Consider the following 19,951-nt stretch of genomic DNA (forward strand, 5'->3'; position numbering starts at 1 on the left):
ACCCTTGCATTGTTTTTAAAGTCAAATGAAAGAAACCTAATAAGTACATATCTTGTATTTTCTTAAGAACTACAGTTGTCATGGTTCAAAATCTGAATTCTAACAATTAACATTTTATTACAATCTATTTTCCCCTTTATATTTAAACATTTCAGTTACATTGATTTCATGTTTACCAAATACAGAAGTCATTGAAAAAAAAAAGGATAATCAATCAAATTCAAGTAAGTCTTTGATTATTATTCAGCACTGCGTATTTCTACCTCAAATCATTTTACAGTGTACAGTATGTGGCTGTTTGTCTGTGAGAACAAACTAATCAAAAGGAGCCAATGAGGTGGAGTGCTCGGGATGAAATTTGCTCATTTCCCCTCATTGAACGTGGGTGAAAATTAGAAAAGGGTAGAGGCATCTGGGGATTGATTCGCTGTTTGTTGTCACTGGAGACAAATGAGAATTAGATGCTGCTTGCCCTCCTGACTGCCTCATCAGTATATTTGATTAAATCACTCCTTGAGGCTGAGATTTTTTCTGAACTGCGGGAATAGTTGTTGATGCGTGTGGCATACAATTAAAGCTTATTTGAATTAAAAAGACTTTCCTGTTGATGAGGTCACAGACCGCTGCTCTTCCATTGGATGGACAGATCTATTTTCTGCCTCTCTGTTTACAGTTTGTGTTTCTCGTAGTATTTTATTCTCCTCTCACTAGATTTTAAATGCAGCACCATGTTTCTCAAAAGTTTATATATACAGTTAAATAATATACTATTATATTTTAATACTTTTTCAAATACTTGCCCAGTTAGGTTAATTAGGCAAGTTATTATTAAAATATATATCTTATAAAAACTTATACCACATGTCTTTGGACTGTGGGGGAAACCGGAGCACCCGGAGGAAACCCACGCCAACACAGGGAGAACATGCAAACTTCACACAGAAATGCCAACTGAACCAGCCGGGGCTTAAACTAGCAACCTTCTTGCTGTGAGGTGACAGTGCTAATCACTGAGCCAATGTGTTACCTATAAAATAATTTGAAACATTTTAAAAGATACTCTGAACATACGTATAATTTATGACCTTTGATGAATTTGAACCTGGAGCCTCGACTCAGAAGAGCTCAGGAATATCTCCATGAATATCCATGCCCAAGCTATTTTAAGCTACTGAAGCAGATGGAGCCAGCCAAACCCCAACAAGTGTGTGGCCTTTTACGCAGCACCCTGAACAGATGAGCTGCCTCCTCAGGAGACGCCGCTGATCACACACAGAATGTTAATCTATTCACAGCAGGAGCCTGAAGAAAGGAGAGTCCCTCAAACCTAAGATTGCTTATTGAAGGACATTACTGAAAAAAAAGAAAGAAAAAACACACAGAGAATACCCACATGAGGAAGTGATCTAAAGTTAGTTAGCTAAGTCTGAACTGGTTTCAGTTTGTATAATACCCCACACTGTAGGACAATTAGTTCGGCTTTAGGGAGAAAAGAAAATTACTTTAAATTTCAATCAGGCTCTCTGATCAGGATGAAAGATATGTGAAGATGGTTCCTTATTAGATTGCTTCATTCTAATTAGTAAATTTGCCCACAGGTGGTACTTTAGTCTTTGGTGGCTCACGATTTCACTTAAAAAAAAAAAATCTCTATTTAAAATATTTATATTCATTAAATAATCATTGCAAACATGTATGGCCTAAATAGCAGTATTATAGTTTTCAACATTGATAGAAGGACCAAAACAATAGCAGCACACTACTCATATAAAATGCATAAAATAAACGTTTACAGCTCACTGCTCACATAAAATACATGTAACATATCAATTTATGCTCTAAAATCTTTCCATCATCAGTTGTTAGTTATAAAGAACATCATTTTGTAACAATTTACTTGAAGTGGGTATTTATAAGACCCTTAAAAATATATTTACAGTTGAAACCAGATGTTTACATACAGTACACTCTAAAAAAAGGAACATAACCATTTTTTTTAAAAATGTCTGATGGTAATTCATACTAAACGTTTACTATTTCAGGTCTATTGGAATTACCTAAATGATTTACATTTGCTAAATGCCAGAATAGTGAGAGAATTTCTTTGAGAACTTTTTGATAATTTCTAGACAGTCAAAACTTTTTATACATTTCCTTGGTATTGTTTTAGCTTTGCTTTTAAACTGTAAAACTTTGGTCAAATGTTTTGTGTATGCTCCCACAAGCTTCTCACAATAGTTTGAAGGAATTTTGGCCCATTCCTCCTGAGAGAATTTGTTGTAACTGTGTCAGATTTGTAGGCTGTCTTGCTCACACAAGCTTTTTCAACTCTGCCCAAACATTTTCTATAGGATTGACATCAGGGCTCTGTGATGGCCACTCCAAAACAATCATTCTGTTGTCCTTAAAGCACATTTTAACTAATTTAGCAGTATGCTTAGGGTCATGGTCTGTTTAGAAGACCCATTTGTGGCCAAGTTTTAATTTCCTGGCTGATGTCTTGAGATGTTGCTTCAGTATTTCTACATAATGTTCTTTCTTCATGAAGCTATCTATGCTGTGAAGTGGACCAGTACCTCCTGCAGCAAAACAGCCCCACAACATGATGCTGCCGCCCCCATACTTAACAGTTGTCATGGTCTTCCCTGGCTTGTTAGGTTTTCCCTTTGTTCTCCAAATGTAACAGTCATTATGGCCAAACAGTTCAATCCTATAGTTCCATCAGACCACAGGACATGTCTCCAAAAATGATTCCTTTTACCAGTGTAATTTAGCAAATTGTAATCTGGCTTTTTTTTTTTTTTTTTTTTTTTGATTCTGGCTTGTTGGTTTTCCCATTTCACACAAGGAAGCACTTAAGAACTTAAATGTTGTCAATTAGCCAATCAGGAACTTTCAAAACCTTGTCACCATCATCTGAGCTTTTTCAGAGGCATTATAATCTTATTATATGTAAACTTGACATTTTTTGGGGTGTCTATCCCTTTAAAATCAGTCAGTATAGCATATACTGTTATGCCTGCATTACATTTCACTGACTTTATTTCCTGCTACACAAATCATGATTTTACATTTCTTGCTGTAGTTTTTTTTTTTTTTTTTAATCTTGGGGACAGCAGCAATGCATATTTTAGCATGTCTCCCTTATTTTACACACTTGATTCAAACCGTGCATGTTTAACTTTTTATTTTGGGCATTCATCACAACACACTACTGCCACCAGGTGTTGAGTTGCAAACATTGGCAGCTATGGTAATTTAATATCAAGCATTTCCACAGCTTGAGGTTGATCAATTTACTCATTCTTTGCAAGACGCTATATTTTACAATTGTTTATAGCTTAATGTTACAATTAAATACAGTTAGTCAATACAAACTGGCACTTTTATTGTTTAGTGCATAATGCAAGCAAAATCTTTAAAAGATGTAGGATACTATAATGATCTCATACAATGAAAGTGTTATTTTTGTATCAGTAGAAAGTTCAGTTAGGATTTTATATGGGATATTCTACCAAAAACATACATTTTCACTTATAAAAAACGTGACAGGGCCTGACTTAAGCTTGTCGTTCTTAAAAAAAAAATACAAAAGCAAGCATAAAATCATCCAGTTCAATGATAGAACTCATCCTTGATCACTGTCAGCTTCTTTTCCATCAAATAATGTCACTTTAAAGTGAGTTTATGTTAAATTTAATGCAAATGTGACAGGACTGACAGAAACAAAGAAACAATTGTACATTTATTTTTATTAAATAGCCTATTTGTAGTATTTATTTGTAGAATTTATTAATAGTTTCATGTTTTTAATCAATTGATGTGAATAGTAACAACTTAAACTTACTATTTCTGAAGCATTTTCTTTCTGAATAACAGTTTTTAGCATAACAAAACTATTAAAGCTGTAGCTTCATTTGGGCTGTGGACAAGGATAGAGTTTGTACAGAGTAAAGTGCTTTTAATAAAGAAAACAAATCTGAGAAACAAATTAATGATTCCTTTACAGAACAACTCACAGAAATCCTTCATCAGTTCAGTTTAGATATTTATGGGATAAAATACTATTTTATTTACTGTATTTATGTTTTTATTTCAGGGACAGATAATGAACGTTTCTGGTGGAATGCCCCATATAAGTGAGGCTAACAACAGTATACTTTTTAGTAGCTTTTTTTATTCACTAATTTCCTCACACTAGTGAATACTGAATGATTAGTTGGTTTTGTGGGAAAAAAAGAAACAAAAATATAATTTAACTTCACAGTAATTAATATATCTTAATATAGTAATCTTGCTTGTTTTTTACCGAGCTATGTTTGAAAGTCTTATTCGCTATGGAATCACAGTCTGGTTTGGAAATCTGTCTGTTCAATAGAATTAATTAATGTTAATTTGGAACAACTTCAAGCATATTAATTGCTATTTTATATACACTTAAGATTAACTTTAAGCTATTTGAAATATGTTGCAAAATACTTAGTTATGTTAAAATGGACATACTTTAAGTACAATCAAAGTGTACTTTTAAAAGTGTATTTTATTTAAAGTACATTTAAATTAAATCTTTGAAACACAGTTAAAGTATATTTTAAACACAGTTGAAGTATATTTTAAGTTTAGATAAAGTGTATTTTAGCCCAGCTGAGGGTATTTTAAAAACTAATTAAAGTATAGTATAAGCCCAGTTGAAGTATACTTTAAGTTCAGCTGAAGTATAATTTAAGCACGGCTGAAGTACATTTTAATACTTTTTAGATTATTGTTTAAGCTCAGTGGAAGTATATTTTAAGCTTCACATTATTGTGTTATTACTATACATTTTCAGAGTACTACAAGACCTATTTATTTCAACAATAATTAACAAAATCATTCAGAAGAATTTATTTTTAATACAAACACAAATAACTGTATGGTTTTTGCATGCTTGAAATCTGTAATTTTCACCTTTTTAAATTGACAATTAACATTGTATAACAGTGTGAATAAAATATTTTGAAATACAGGCTAAAGCACATGCTCATTTGCAGTATTTAAATTAAGTTTCATTATGTCTAAAATAATTACAAATAACATGCATATACTTTAAACACACTCAAATTGGCACAGTTTCACAATGTTCTTATACAAAGTACACATAAAACATACTTTAAGATAAATAGAATTAGCGTGTTCTCTGTAAATACAGTAAAATGCATAAATAGTATGTTTGAGTTCTAGCATATATATATATATATATATATATATATATATATATATATATATATATATATATATATATATATATATATATATATATATATATATATATAAATTAAAATGCAAAACATTTAGAATGCACTTTAACTAAGTATGTTATTTGTGTTAATTGTGCTTTAAAGCATACTATCTACATTTCAAGTACATTTGTAATATATTTCAGAGCACTTCTTTATCACCTGGGATAAGACCAATAGATTGAAGCTTTTGTTTGTTCCTACCTTGATAAAACTATTAGCACCTGAGTGTGTTCTGTGCTTTATATATTTCATATTTTTATATATGGTCTTATTTTGTAAGCATGTTCGTAATTGTACTTAATTGTTTTGTTTGTTTTATGTATTTTATTGTCCGCTTAGAGCAATGTTGTAGCACCTTTTTGCCCAAGACAAATTTATTCTCTGGGACAATAAAAGTTTATCCTAATCCTAATGTCAATATAGGCTAAATTTTAGCCTATTTCGTAAAATGCCATATATGTCGTCGATAACTGTTTACACAAAGCAACACTGTACATAAAACACTATTCTTTTTATGTGGAGCAGCAATGGGGAATTTTAAAACAGTAGCACATTGTTTTCAGCTGATATCCTTCATTCTTATGTAGACAGTGGAGTGTTTTTCCTGTGCCTGCCTGTGAGATTTCTCTCATTTTCCCATCAGTTCTACTACAGGTCCCGCCTCCTGACTTAGGATTGGCTGTTTGTAGACAATAACATTCAGCGATTGGACCATTGACACGTCACTCATAGAATAGACCGCCTTTGTGTGCGCAGTATCCCACTGATGATGGCGCTGTAAACACTGTGACGCGGCGTTGCGCAAACCACAGATCGCTGTTGTATATGTGGACGAGCTCGAGATACGCTATTCACGTCCACAGCTTCATATGCAATCACATAAACAAAAGACACACGAGGACCGCTCGTCAGGGGTGCAATGGCAAGGAAAAGTGCAATTCCTCCTTCATACTATGGTAAGCGAACAGCAGCAGCTCGTGAGTCGAGAAGATCAAGTTTTTGCAGTGATTCCAGCATTGACAAAGAGAACTGACCCAGTGGTGATGCTGGTGTCAAACCGACTCATTATTCAAGTGTTTTCTCGTGCAGTTTATATTTTAAAGATATGTATGTAGGACAGTGGCTTCCCTAGTGCGTTTTCATACAGATGAGTGCAGTTACTTTAGTGCTGTAGCCTAAAAGTGGATGGAGTGCAGTGCACACAACAATGCGCGGATTCGGATTCTGAGATTTAGTAATTAGCAAGAGATGTAATTGGTACGTCATAGAAGTGAAGTAGAAAGCGTCTAATATAAGCAAACATTGATATAATGGGAAACATAGATGGTGTTTATTTCAGAATACTAAGTGTTTTGTGTCTTTGTGCTGTGTTAAAGGGATAGTTCACCCAAAAATGAAAACTGACATTATTTACTCTCAATTGAGTTACTCATTGAGTTTTTCTGTCCACATATGTTGGTTGTGATAGAGGTAAAGTTGGTTTTATATTCGCACATTCGTTCATTTAGAAGTCTCTATATTGTTTACCATGTTACTTTGATTATTTGATCGGAACTAGCATGGAAGTATGACTTTTAAACAACATTAACACTGTTTATTTGACTGTAAACAATGTTGTACTTTGATTGTCATTGGCTGCTAATATGATTTCGCTGTTGAGACTTTGCAAATAATACTTTTATGAAATTATATTATTAAGGGGAAAGTCTTTATGTGTGAATACAAAACCAACTTTACCTCTATCTGGTTGTGTAGCCTACTATAACAAATTGAGGTAAAGTTGGTTTTATATTAGCACTTTTGCCTTAATAATGTGATTTCATAAATGTATTGTTTGCTAATTCTAAATAATAATATCATATTAGCAGCCAATGAATTTCAAAGTACAACATTGTTCACAGTTAATCAAATAGTGCTTATGTTGTTTTGAATTCATACTTGCATGCAGTTTAAGACCGAATACTCAAACTAACATGGTAAAGAATATAGAGAGAGCGTCACATGCTGTCACTGTTTAAAATATGCAAATATAAAAATCAACGTTTACCTCAATCTATAATAATACCACTACAGTATATGACAGCTTAATGAATAGTTAACCTAAAATTTAAATTTTACTCACCCTTGACTTGTTTCAAAGCAGTTTGAGGTTTCCGTTTTGTTCTGTTCAATACAAAAGATCATTTGAACAATGTTGTAAACCTGTAACCACTGACTTCCAAAGTATTTGGTTTTATACTATAAAAGTAAAGGGTTATAGGTTTTCAAAATTCCCCAAAATATCTTCTTTTGTGTTCAACGGAACAGAAATGAAACCTCAAACTGCTTTGAAACAAGTCAACAGTGAGTACCACTTTTTTTGGTGAACTATCCTTTAAGCTTTCATATGCAGTACTAGTACTGTAATAGTAGGCTAAGCAACCAGCCTTTGTAGACAGACCTTAAGAATCACTGTTTGCTAGCCTATTTGCGATATCAGGTTTCTTTAAAATTAAGTTTAAACTACAAAGATGTTTTAAAAGCGCTTCTTTTCATAGTATATGCTTAATTAAGTTGTATTCTTAGATAAATACATAAAACATAGTTAGATTCTGATTAGCGGCAATGGTGTGCTCACTTGCAAACAATTGTGCCATTCAAGAGTTCTCACTTAGATATTGCTTGACGTTATTAGCAGGCTTGGCATATCAACGGGTCCAAGATCAGGAAGGTCTTGAGAGCTCAACCTGGTAAAGGGAGGAAAAGGAGATGGGGTGGAAGGAGCGATTCTTCCAAAATGAAGATGGGGTAGTTGAGTGAATTTCGGGCTATTTGTTGTAAGCTTGAATCCATCTGATTGGATTATTGCTGATTACGAATGAGAGGCCAGCCGCGATCAATCATGTCACATGCTCCTCTCGAAATTAGTTTATAAAACTTCACTTGTTAGTGCAGTTCATGAAGACTTGCATCCAAACCTTTTAGTGTGCACCAAACCAAGTAGTGAAGCTGGTTCTCAAGGTGCTTGCAGACACACTCTGGTGTGGTTCGTCTGAAATATGAACAGAAAAGGGACTAAAAGACATCTAAGCAAACATTAATAGGACATGATGCCACAAAAAAAAAAGACAGGATGAGCTTGCACACCGCTGTCTTCTTGTTACAGTCGTGATGTTGTGAGCTTCACAATTTTGAACACATCCCTAGGTGTTTTTGTTATTCATCAGTTGGAGAAACGTTTTGTTTTTCTGAAAGTGTTGCTGACCAGTGATCTTAAGCTGTTGCTATTGTGTGATTTAGACTTGCTTATTCTCATAAAATCAAAATGATTTATAAATCTTCACATTTGTCCTCTAAATGTATTGTAGGTTATGATACATACAGCAATATTGTGCACAAATAGTGCTGCAATTTTATGATCACAAGACTGAAATAATGCTAAACTTTTAGGTCTCTGACTTGTACTTTGGTAGATGTAGACACTGTTGTTTTTAATATAAAAAGTTGAACTGTGCAGTGTGCACCACACAGATACTATAGGTTGTTTTCAGTCATGTAATTCTGTGGATGCGTGAAATTCAAATGGAGGGCAGGAAGTAAAAAATTGAATTATACACCATCACAATGTACCACAGTTTACACTAACGTTACGGTATTTATTACAGGTAATCAGTTTACTTTGCTACAGTATTCTGTAGCATTCATTAACAAAGAATTGTACACATTTTACACTTTACTATGTGGTTATATGTTTGCTATAAATTACTATAGTTTTTTTCACACTGATATCTTCCAGGCATCACAAAATAACAGATGAAAGCATACAAAGCATGGACGCTCAGTTTACATTATTATTTATTTATTTTTGTAAGGGGGAAGAATAAGTGCTCCACAATAATAACCTTCAAGTTTTGTCTCAAGGGTTGCATTTCATTTTTCGGTCGATGAACTTACAAATCAACAAACATTCACCGCTGCTGCACTTCTCAATGTTCACGTTACGGTTGTTTATTCTGCCGAAACACCAGTAAAGACATGGATTATTGCAAACCAAGACAGAGATTTCATTGCAGCGATTGCATGGCAGGGTACGTTAAATTGTCCTGGATTTTGTATGTGTGGTGGTGTTTGTATCTGATTTTTGTATAAGACATGAACATTTTTATACACATAGTTAGGCCTGTATATAATCTTTATTAGTCTATTAGTATATAATCTGTTAAACTAATTATCATGTTGAAAAAAAGTTTGTACACATGGATGTATTGAAAAAATGTTTATTACCAGGGTGTCCGAGGGGCCTTAAAGTCATAAATTTCAAAAACCAAATTTTAGGCCTTAAAAGTCTTAAACTTACTAAAATATTGTGTTGTATGTTCCTTTAGACATTTTTACTGAAAATTCTCTCAATTTAATTCATTAATCAGGAAAAGAAAACTATAAACAATGACATAATTCCTAATGACAATAACCGTAATATATGCCTTTGAAGGGGTGGACATGATATTTATGAATAGGCATGAAACTTATAACAGTTTTATAACAAAAAAATTTATTTGGTTAAAATTCAAATATATATATATATATATATATATATATATATATATATATATATATATATATATATATATATATATATATATATATATATATATATATATATATATATATATATATATATATAGACATTAAAATATGTGGCAAGCAAAAACAAATTTCATTGACCCAACTGGGCCATTTAAAAAAATCTTAAATGTTTAGCTTCGCATAAGTCTAAAATTTCATTCACAATGGTCCTAAAAGAGTCTTAAAAAGTCTTAAATTTGACTTGATGAAACCTGCAGACACCGTGATGCCACCTTTTCTTCCGTTTTTCAGCCAGTTTCTGGAACTTTCCCCCTTTATGAGCAAAAACCTGTGGAAGTCTACAAAAGCTGTTTAGCATTTATCATTTGGCCAGATTTAAACAATTATAAACAACATAAAACAGAAACATTTTGATGTAGAACAATCCCTCCATCTTAATTTTGCGTGTCATCAATGATGTCATGTGAAAACAACCTATAAAAATACACTATTAAAAGTAATCTAACTCTAAACCAAAACTCCTGAATTTGAAAGTATCATTCTGAACCTTTAGAACACTGAGTAGTCAGGCTGGAGTCAGTTAACAGATTTACTTAACATTCCTCCATAGTCTTTAGAGACTTTTCACATTGTTCTGGAAAGCAGTCATTCACAGTCCCCCATGAGCTTGAGCGGAGCGCTCACAGACCCCCCCTAGCCATTTAACACTACTGCGCTAAATATTTTTTCAGAGACAATCTGGCTAATTATAATGCGCCAAAGGGATGCATCTGGTACACCAACGCACCCACAGCCATTCAGCACAACCATCTAAATAGAGTTGTAATTCTTATCATGTGGTATTCTCCATCTGAAATGCTATTTTTACAGCCTATAGACCCGTGTTTTTGGGGTGTCAAAGAACAAAGTTTTCTTTGTCACGTAAATAGCGCACGGAGCAGCTGTTTCTCTTTTTTGCTCGATCACGGTCAAGCTCTTTGCCCTTTGACTCGTGTATTGTTAAGTTCCCACGAGCCACCTGTCAATCACATGTTTTGTCAGCTAGAAGTGGGAAATAGTCTGCGGAGAGATCCTCAAATCAAGTTTTAAAATGTGATGTTATGCAGAACCATATGGTTGTTTTGAAGTCGCTTCTGTTTTTTTTTTTTTTTTTGTCACTGCATCAATCTGGCATCTGTTTCATTTCGAAATTTCAAAGGGATTTTGTTATGGGTTTGTTTGTCCTTGGATGGGTGTCATGGATGTGGGAGGACTGTACTGAGATGATTTACAGAGGTATCTGTACTTGTAGTTAATTTGAAGTGGAACTGTGTGGTTTCAAATATCGGAGAGTGCAGGGGTGTATTTGAAAAGGGGCTGAGCTTGTGCTGCCCTGCTCTGTTTGATAATTGAGCCCCTCAATTGTAATCCAGAACAATTTCTAGGAAAGAAGGAGAGTGAAAGCTAGAACAAGACTTTCTAGAATAAATTGTTTAGATTATGATCTATCTGCAACAATTTCATCTCTTTTGTTTTCTTCTTAAAGGGATATTTCACCCATAAATTAAAACTTTTGTCTCTTTTGTGTAGCGCTTTCATGTACTTTCCTGCTTCAAAACAATTGAAGTGAAAATAAGAACAGGTTTTTAAAGAAATGCTAATTACAACTAGCCTATTTTTGTCTGAGTGAAATTTAGTTCAAAATTAAAAGTTTCTTTCTACTGTTGACAAAAATGTTGAAAAAAGTTGAAAAATGCACTCACAGTCTTCCCTATTATCATTTTTTTGTTCCTGCATGAATGTCAGTGGATGCTGGTTTCCAATGTTCTCTTAAATGTCTTGTTTTGTGTTAAGAAAAAAGACTTTTGCTGTTTTTTTTAAATAGGCCTGTCACAATAGTCAATAAATCAACTTATCGCACAACACATGGACATGACCTCAATCATTTTTGTTGATGTAATATATATCGCCCATACATAAAAGACAATTCTTGCAACATTTTAGCTGATTTTGCATTGTCCTTATTGGAGATGTAGTTATCAGTATGGTTAACAAAAAACACTATGGTATTTACTATAAATTACTTTAGTATACAGCCATCATGTGTGTGTCTGACAACTGAAAATAGATCTGGTAGCAGATAGCGCAGCCTCTGTTACTTTTTACTTTGCACTGTTTTTGTGTTATTGTGTTATGTGATATTGCAGAATGGACAACAAAATGACCATAAATAAATCTTAAAAGTGGTTCATAGTCAGATTCTAGCTTTCCGTTAGGGCTACATAATATATCGTTTCAGCATCGATATTGTGATCATTCGTAGTAGTCACATCGTGAGTATACGCAATGTTGAGTCTGAATTATAATTTAGCAATTTGCAAGTATTTTTTGAGGCCTGTGACTGTGAGGGTTTTTAAACAGGAAATTGTAGCATTTTTTTATTTAATAACAATTCATTTGACAGAATTGTTTATACAACAAAGACTATACAATAATGTTTTACATTTGATTATTCAATTACTGAATATCTGAATAGAGTTCGACTCTTCAGTAAAACAAAAAAATGCGGTTTGCTTAACCTTTTTCTTTTTTGAATTTATCTTTGCTTGTTGATTGTTTATTATATTTTATGCACTCCTATACAAAATCATCCCAGTCAAATTATAAAATTATAAATTCTTTCCAAATGGTTATTTAATATTTCACTAAATGAGTTGAATAACCATTTGGAAAGAATTTATAATCCTTGAAATTAAAAAACAATTGCATTCATACTAGGGTTGCACGGTTTACCACTATTATGGTAGTATCTTGATACTTTGGCTCCAAAACACTTGTGGTGCCACTGTAGTTTGTAAACGGTAGTATCGCCATTTATGGTCTATATACAAGAGGATGTTGCATGTGGAAAAGTCACTAAAATGCTCACACGCTTGTGCAACAATAGACCATTTTATTTGAATAGTCTGTGGAGTACTTTAAGGGTGCAACACTGTGTGGTATTCACAGATGATTTAGTAGCTACAACAACCGCAAAAATCTCTTAAAAAGAAAAAGCACTCATAAAGTGACATTTTGAACTACTTTGAATTGTTACCTGATAAGACTGAAAAAGACAATAGATGAAAAACTTAAAATAGCAACAGAAAACATGGAAACAAAGTTTGACCACTTCATACAGCCTTATTTAGTTTGACAAATGCTCTTTTTGTAACAAATTTCATATGGTATAGCTTTGTTGATCAGTTATCTACACGATGAGCAAAAAGAATTAATACATTTTAGGTGAAGTATGTGCAAATAATACTTTTTTCTACAATAAGGGTATTATGAATTCAATTCAAGTAGGCCTATTATAACATAAAATGTAGTATTTCTAACCATTTTCTTTATATTTTGAGTTATTATTTATAGTATCACAATACTACTTGGTAGTTAATAATATTTTATTAACCTAGTTAATAACCTAATTTATATTGCAATATATGTCGCAACATAAAAAAAATTGTGTAGCCCTTCTTTCTGTGAGGAAAAGTCACAGACTGAAATTTGAGTCATAATACTCTTTTCATTTTGCATAGATTTGCAGTAGCAACTGGTGTTCATAAGCATCTTTATTTATCAAATCTGGCACTGTAACAAGCATTTTCCCTACAGAAATTGCTATGGATGCCCTGTTTATGTTTCTACAGTTGATACTGACTAAAAACGTTTTGTCATCAGCTAATACCAATCAAGATCATTCAGGCTTAGACAAAACGGTTAAACCTAATTGGTTATAATGCCTAGCCTGAAAATGCAGAGTCTGATGCAACATGCAAAATTTCAATGTAACAGCATAATTTTACACATTTCATTCATTTTCACATTTGAATTTAATCTTGACAGCCAAAATAGTTCGTTTAACTGTGCAATTTTAGCCCCATTTCCACAACTTTTTATGACATTCTTGCAATAAGCATTTGTTCCTTAATTATAGCCAGCAGATTTTTTTTCTTTTTGCTAGCAGATTTGTCTTTCAAGCTCTCAGCAAGAAGTATAGAGGAGCTGAATTGCTCTGGGTTTGCCGGTTCAATGCGGATGTAAATTTTCAAAAGCCTCCCTCTGGATGTGGAGGGATCTTATTAACAGTTCTTCAACAGGACAATCTTCCCTTAAGGACCCAAAGCAAATTAGATTCCCGCTTCAGAAGCTTGTAACAAGAGACTACATTAAAGATGCCTGGAATTATGTAGCTAATAGAGAGGACAGTCTGCTCGTTGGTGTGGGACCAGATAGTCTCTCTTCATCTTTTAAGAGTTGAACACATAGGACTCTCTTTCATGTCCACTGTACAAAGCAGCTCTCAGTGGCACGTAGAGTTCAGAAGGAGCTCTCTACCGAGTGCCTGGGACATTAACAATGACCGATTCTACTCAGACGCCACGCTGAGGGAGCAATGGCTCATAATGGGTGTCATCTCTTTCCCAGTGCCTTTGTAAACCACTGGGAAGTTGTATAGCTTCAGCTAATGGACGGCATCACTGGTCCTGTATGAATGACTTGCAACACAAAGCAACTTTCCTACATGGTGTGGTTCCGGCCTGAGATTCAATACAGCTTCCAGAGAAAGAGATGTATGATTTTGTTTGTTGTTGTAAAAAATGGTCTGAGGCAGATGCCAAGGCAGATATCACCCATTCAAGATACTTTCTGCAGAGATACTTTAGTAGCGTATATGCACAGCTTTTTCCCCTTTCGATAAACTTCTGATGAATAGTGACTTTTTAAAATTTTTATACGATTCCTTTTATAGCATCGATGTTGTAGTTAAAATATAATCTGTTAAACAGACTTAAACACAAGGATGCAACAATTATGGATTTTAGTTGTACGGTTATAGTCGGAGTAATAATCACAGTTTCACTGTTATCAAAATTATTATGCATTCATTAATTTTAAAACACTACTAGTTTAATAACTAGCACCATTATTTTCACTAGATGTGCCTGGAAAGCATGAGTGCATCATGCAGCGCACGCAGTCATTGCCAATATGCAAGCAGCACACCTCCATTGGAAATAACAAACTTGCATACACAAAAAACGCAATATGTGAACGACCCTTCATTAATAGCCCCAGCCATAGTTGATCCAGTGTGCGTGGGTCTTAGCCTCGGTGTACAAACTCAAAAATGTAAACTTTTAGTTGAAGCAGTTTTGTTGAGAAGCCTTTACGATTAATTAATTGTGATGAACTAAATAGCGGTTAATATTGAAATTGGTTAATCGTTGCATCCCTACTTCAGCATTCATTTAGTTGTTCAGGTGTAAAACGTGCACATGCCGTCAGAATCAGCAAGCACAATCGAAACTCTGTAACAGAAACTCAATTAAAAATACTGGAGTAAAATAAAAGTTCATATTTTAAAGACATGGTGTGGATCAACGGAATTGAATGCAGTGCTTCTTGTACATTCTGAGACCCACTTCATATCATATATCAGTCAGGCAGTGAAGATCATTGACTACTAAAGAGAACACTTTAAATTGTGTACAATTCACCAAGAGCGCTTTAACTGGGTTACTGTAAATGATATTCCTTCAGCATGTACTCGATCTATTTGGGTCTGATTCTTGTATTATAATGCGCAAAGCATAAAGGCCAGTTTTATGAGGCTTCTATGAACTCACTCTTCACCGAGGCCTCCTCCCGGTGGGACATGGTTGGAACACCTCCCTAGGTTGGCGTCCAGGAGGCATCTGTTGTGCTATTTTTGAAAATGTTAATTAATATTTTTCCTTAACATATTAATTTGGGCTTCTAATTTTTGAGCCCTTATTGTAAGATATTTTGTCGGATCAGCTCTAGATTTGGCTTCTGTACTGACTAATCTAATGTATATGCAATATTTACAATATATTATTGTAAAACATCCTACAGAAATTATTCATTAAATTGAGAGATTTGTGAGGGGTGTACTCGTATATGCTGAGCACTGTATGTATTTACTATTATTCATAAAATAATATATTCTTTAGTTTGATTAGTACTGGAAAAAGTAAGTTGATGAATTCTAACAGTTCCTGAACTGAATTGAAACCTCATTAAAGTATATAATGAATAATGACACTGTTGTATTCTTTACATCTGAAATTAAATTGTTATATTTGTAAGTTAAGAATGTAATAGTTGCCAGCAGAAAAATACAATTGAGATAATTGTTGTTTGTGGTTGATGTAAATATTAAATTCTTATTCAGACAGTTTCCACAAGTAATGTTTACACTCACTCTGATAGTGTGTGCGTGTGCGTGTGCACTGTCCTGCTGGTGCTCAAGGCTAAAGCTGGTGTCCTTGAGAGATATGCAAGCAATTTTACTCATTTGAACAGACACTAGATAGATTTTTGCAATGTTTGTGTCAGTTTTGAATGAACTTGCTAAGCATTTTGCCTTGTACGATTTAGTCAGAATTATTAGCCCTGCTGAATTATTAGCCCCCCTGAATATTTATATATAACTGATATATTTTAACTTTGCCATGATGACAGTAAATAATATTTGACTAGATATTTGTCAAGATACCAGTATTCAGCTCAAAGTGACATTTAAAGGCTTTGCTAGGTTAATTAGGCAAATTAGGGTAATTGGGCAAGTCATTGTAAAACAATGGTTTGTTCTGTAGACAATCGGAAAAAAAACTTTGCTTAAAGGTTCAATATGTAAGTTTGTAGGTGCAGTGTAAAAGTTATTGTATGAGGTGCCGTATAGGATTTAAATCAAACTTTGCTTATCAACACATTCATAAAACGTGTATATACACCTATAAATTACTCGCATATACACCTATACTACTGGATGTTCAAAACAACATGGATGAAACTTGTGTATATACATATAAACTTGATGCATGAATACACCCACATACACACGCACATACATATAAACTCGATCCTCACATAAACACTCACATTAACACACGCACATACATATAAACTTGCTGCATGCAAACACACCTATACACTCTTGCATATACATATAAACTGGATTCTCGCATAAATACCCACATTTACATGCACATACATATAAACTCGCAGCATGCAAACACACCTATACATACTCGCATATACATATAAACTCTGTCTATGCATATACACCCTCAACAACACGCGCACATACACAAACTCACTGCATGCTAACACACCTATAACATCTCGCGCAAACATACAAAAAATAAATAAATATATAAAATTCACAAACATTTATCACAAATCTGGTTATTGCAAAGCTTATGAAATAGAAATAATGTGATTAATAGAGGGATTAAATATGTTAAATTATGAACATATGTTATATAAAATATTAGTCTATATAAATAGACTATTCAAGATTTTGGTATAATTTTGATTGTTAATTATTCAGCATATACAAAAAAAAAAAAAAAAACGCTGATTAAAAGTCTCTGCTCAACATGTTGGTCAAGTTAACCCCCAAGGAAAAGCTATATATATTATCTGGACACTCCTTTTGTGTTTAATAACTACTACTTATATTTTTACAGCAGCTGGCATCCAGCATTTTGGTGCATTAGCCTGTTTATTGGTGACAGGAAAACCCACTTAAGTGCATTCCTGCCCCCTACTGGACATAAGTGTGTATCATAACCCTTGACGAATAGTGACACCAATAATAAAACAAACATAAAAAAACTAATATTAGACAAACATATTTTATTCAAAATGATTACTTAAGCAACTTTATATTTATTAAACCATAATAACATTTCCAATAATTTAATTGCATAATAAACCTTTAATTTTGCAGGAGCATTCCTTTGCATTACCTTTTTATTTATTTATTTTTTAGAATTAGGATAATCTATTTTCATAATTCAACAGATGTAATTTCTCTAATAATCACATTATTTCTGTTTCTTAAGGTTTGCAATAACCTGATTCATGACAAATAATAACCTTGCTCATTACACTCAAAGGACTTTTACGTTGAAATTAAACGACTTCCTTTTAAAGTGAAATAACTTCCTTTTACTGTGAAAATTCATGCATACACACATATGAAATCACTTGCATATATGTATATACACAACTAACTGTATATATGTTTGTGAATTTTATTTTGTATGTTTGCACAAGTGTCATTTGGGTGTTTATGCACACATCAAGTTTATATTCTTATGTGAGAGTTTATGGGTGTATATGCATAGATCAAGTTTATATGTATATGCAAGAGTGTATAGGTGTGTTTGCATGCAGCAAGTTTATATGTATGTGCGTGTGTTAATGTGAGTGTTTATGTGAGGATCGAGTTTATATGTATGTGCGTGTGTATGTGGGTGTATTCATGCGTCAAGTTTATATGTATATACACAAGTTTCATCCATGTTGTTTTGAACATCCAGTAGTATAGGTGTATATGCGAGTAATTTATAGGTGTATATACATGTGTTTTATGTATGTGTTGATAAGCAAAGTTTGATTTAAATCCTATACGGCACCTCATATGATTGCACTCCTGGATCAAAACACACGCAAGCGCAGGTTGCCAGATTGACGTGAGTGTATCTGACCATCAAGCACACTGATTTAAGGCTGATTTTAAATCGTGTTCTAAATAAAAGCAATGGCACGCTAAGAAATGTTGTTCATATTAAAAGGAGCTTTTTGTCCTAATCAACACCTGAAATTTATATTTTAGAAATATTCTAAAAATATATTTTATATTTTAGGGTTTCTATTTTTTGCAGCTGAACAACAGAAAACTTGACATGATCACCTCAGGTATATCTCATGTGCTTTATACAGTGTTAAATGCTAACAATGTGAGTTTGAATGCCCTTTTACATGACATTTATTGCCATGAAAGCAGCAGCAGTTAGTTCACCTCAGATCTTGAAAGTAAAATAAACTGTTTAAAATCAAACTTCACAACTGTAAAATAACGCAAACTAACACAAATCAGTTTAATATGTTTTAATTACATTATAAATCTTCCCATTTCGTGAGTGAGTGCATATTCTGTGCTGCTGAATAGCTGTGTTTAAATTTCTGTCGTGTTTTGTCTGGTGCAAACAGCCAAATTGTTTATCACTGCAAATCTCGCCATGTAGCGTAGCATTTAGCATAGCATTTACAGTAGCGTAGCATGTTAGGACACAGGATTACAATGTTACATTCTCACCTAATGCTTATGTTTGTAATATTTATATTATTTGCTAATTAATATCCTCACGTGTAACTGAATCTGTCACTTTTCAAAGTCTGCTACTGTCCACCGGAGGCTGCATTTCAGTCACAGGCACATGCTTTGAGAGCCTTTCTGAATGAATGAAATACGCGGTTTTCCATCAAACCTGGGGTGCTGAATTTGGGAAGCTTAAAAGAACCAAAACAAAGTCAGCGTTTCGGCACGTAAAGCACATTTTGAAATATCAGAATATCTGACTTCAGCATTGTTTTTCAGAGAATATGTTCACTTAGCTTGTTTCTTAAATTTCTGCAAACATGTTATGGTATTTTTATGCTTTAGTAGAGTCAAAATTCAGTCAAAAAATTCAGAACTGCTTTTATTTGAGTCAAAATAAAACAAATAACAAAAAATAGGAAAAAATATTATAGGAAATACTGTGAAAAATTCCTTTGTTAAACATCATTTGGGAACTGTTTGAAAAAAAATTCACAGGAGAGCTAATAATTTTGACTTCAACTGTATGTCTTTCTACTTTTTAGCATTGTAGTGGTACAAAACAGTTCAATGACAGTCTCTAATTAGCGTCAACTGAAAGGTATCAATTGCCAGTTTTGTCAAAATTTAATGAACCGTTGACTGCTGCCTCTGTTGTCATGAAGTAATTACTCTCGTTTGAAAAATCAGTTTGTTGATTAAATTATGAACAGCTTTTTGATTAGACGTAACGACGTTGGCAAATCAGAAGTAAAGCATTACTCCCCAGAATAAGCTGCAGTAATAATAAAATGTTTGGCTTGAGTCAGCAAAACGGCAGTCTAAAGGGAGAGAGTTTCCTGCCTCACCAATCTGTTGAGTCTGTCACTGTTTTCACTTCGCCCGCTCATCTGTCCCTGACCGTTTACGTGTCTGTCTCGCTGTCTGTCACTCACTGTAAAGACAC

The 19,951-nt window shown here is 33.5% G+C and overlaps 1 protein-coding gene and 1 long non-coding RNA gene across 6 annotated transcripts in view; both read left to right on the forward strand.

Annotated features, from left to right (window-relative positions):
• Positions 1 to 19,951, forward strand: part of LOC147842616 (uncharacterized) — a 1,013,036-nt gene that overhangs the window by 305,345 nt on the left and 687,740 nt on the right. The window lies entirely within an intron of this gene.
• slc44a5b (solute carrier family 44 member 5b) overlaps positions 6,066 to 19,951 on the forward strand; it is an 80,827-nt gene continuing 66,941 nt past the window's right edge. For all 5 annotated transcript variants that reach the window (XM_087263451.1, XM_087263449.1, XM_087263452.1 and 2 more), the window contains exon 1: positions 6,066 to 6,235. In XM_087263451.1, coding sequence (XP_087119577.1) covers positions 6,199 to 6,235 — 37 coding nt within the window. In that variant the 5' untranslated portion in view covers positions 6,066 to 6,198. The remainder of the gene's footprint in view (positions 6,236 to 19,951) is intronic.

Source organism: Danio rerio, chromosome 8, assembly GCF_052040795.2.
Source record: "Danio rerio strain M-AB ecotype USA chromosome 8, GRCz13ab, whole genome shotgun sequence".
NCBI classification, from domain to species: Eukaryota; Metazoa; Chordata; class Actinopteri; order Cypriniformes; family Danionidae; genus Danio; species Danio rerio.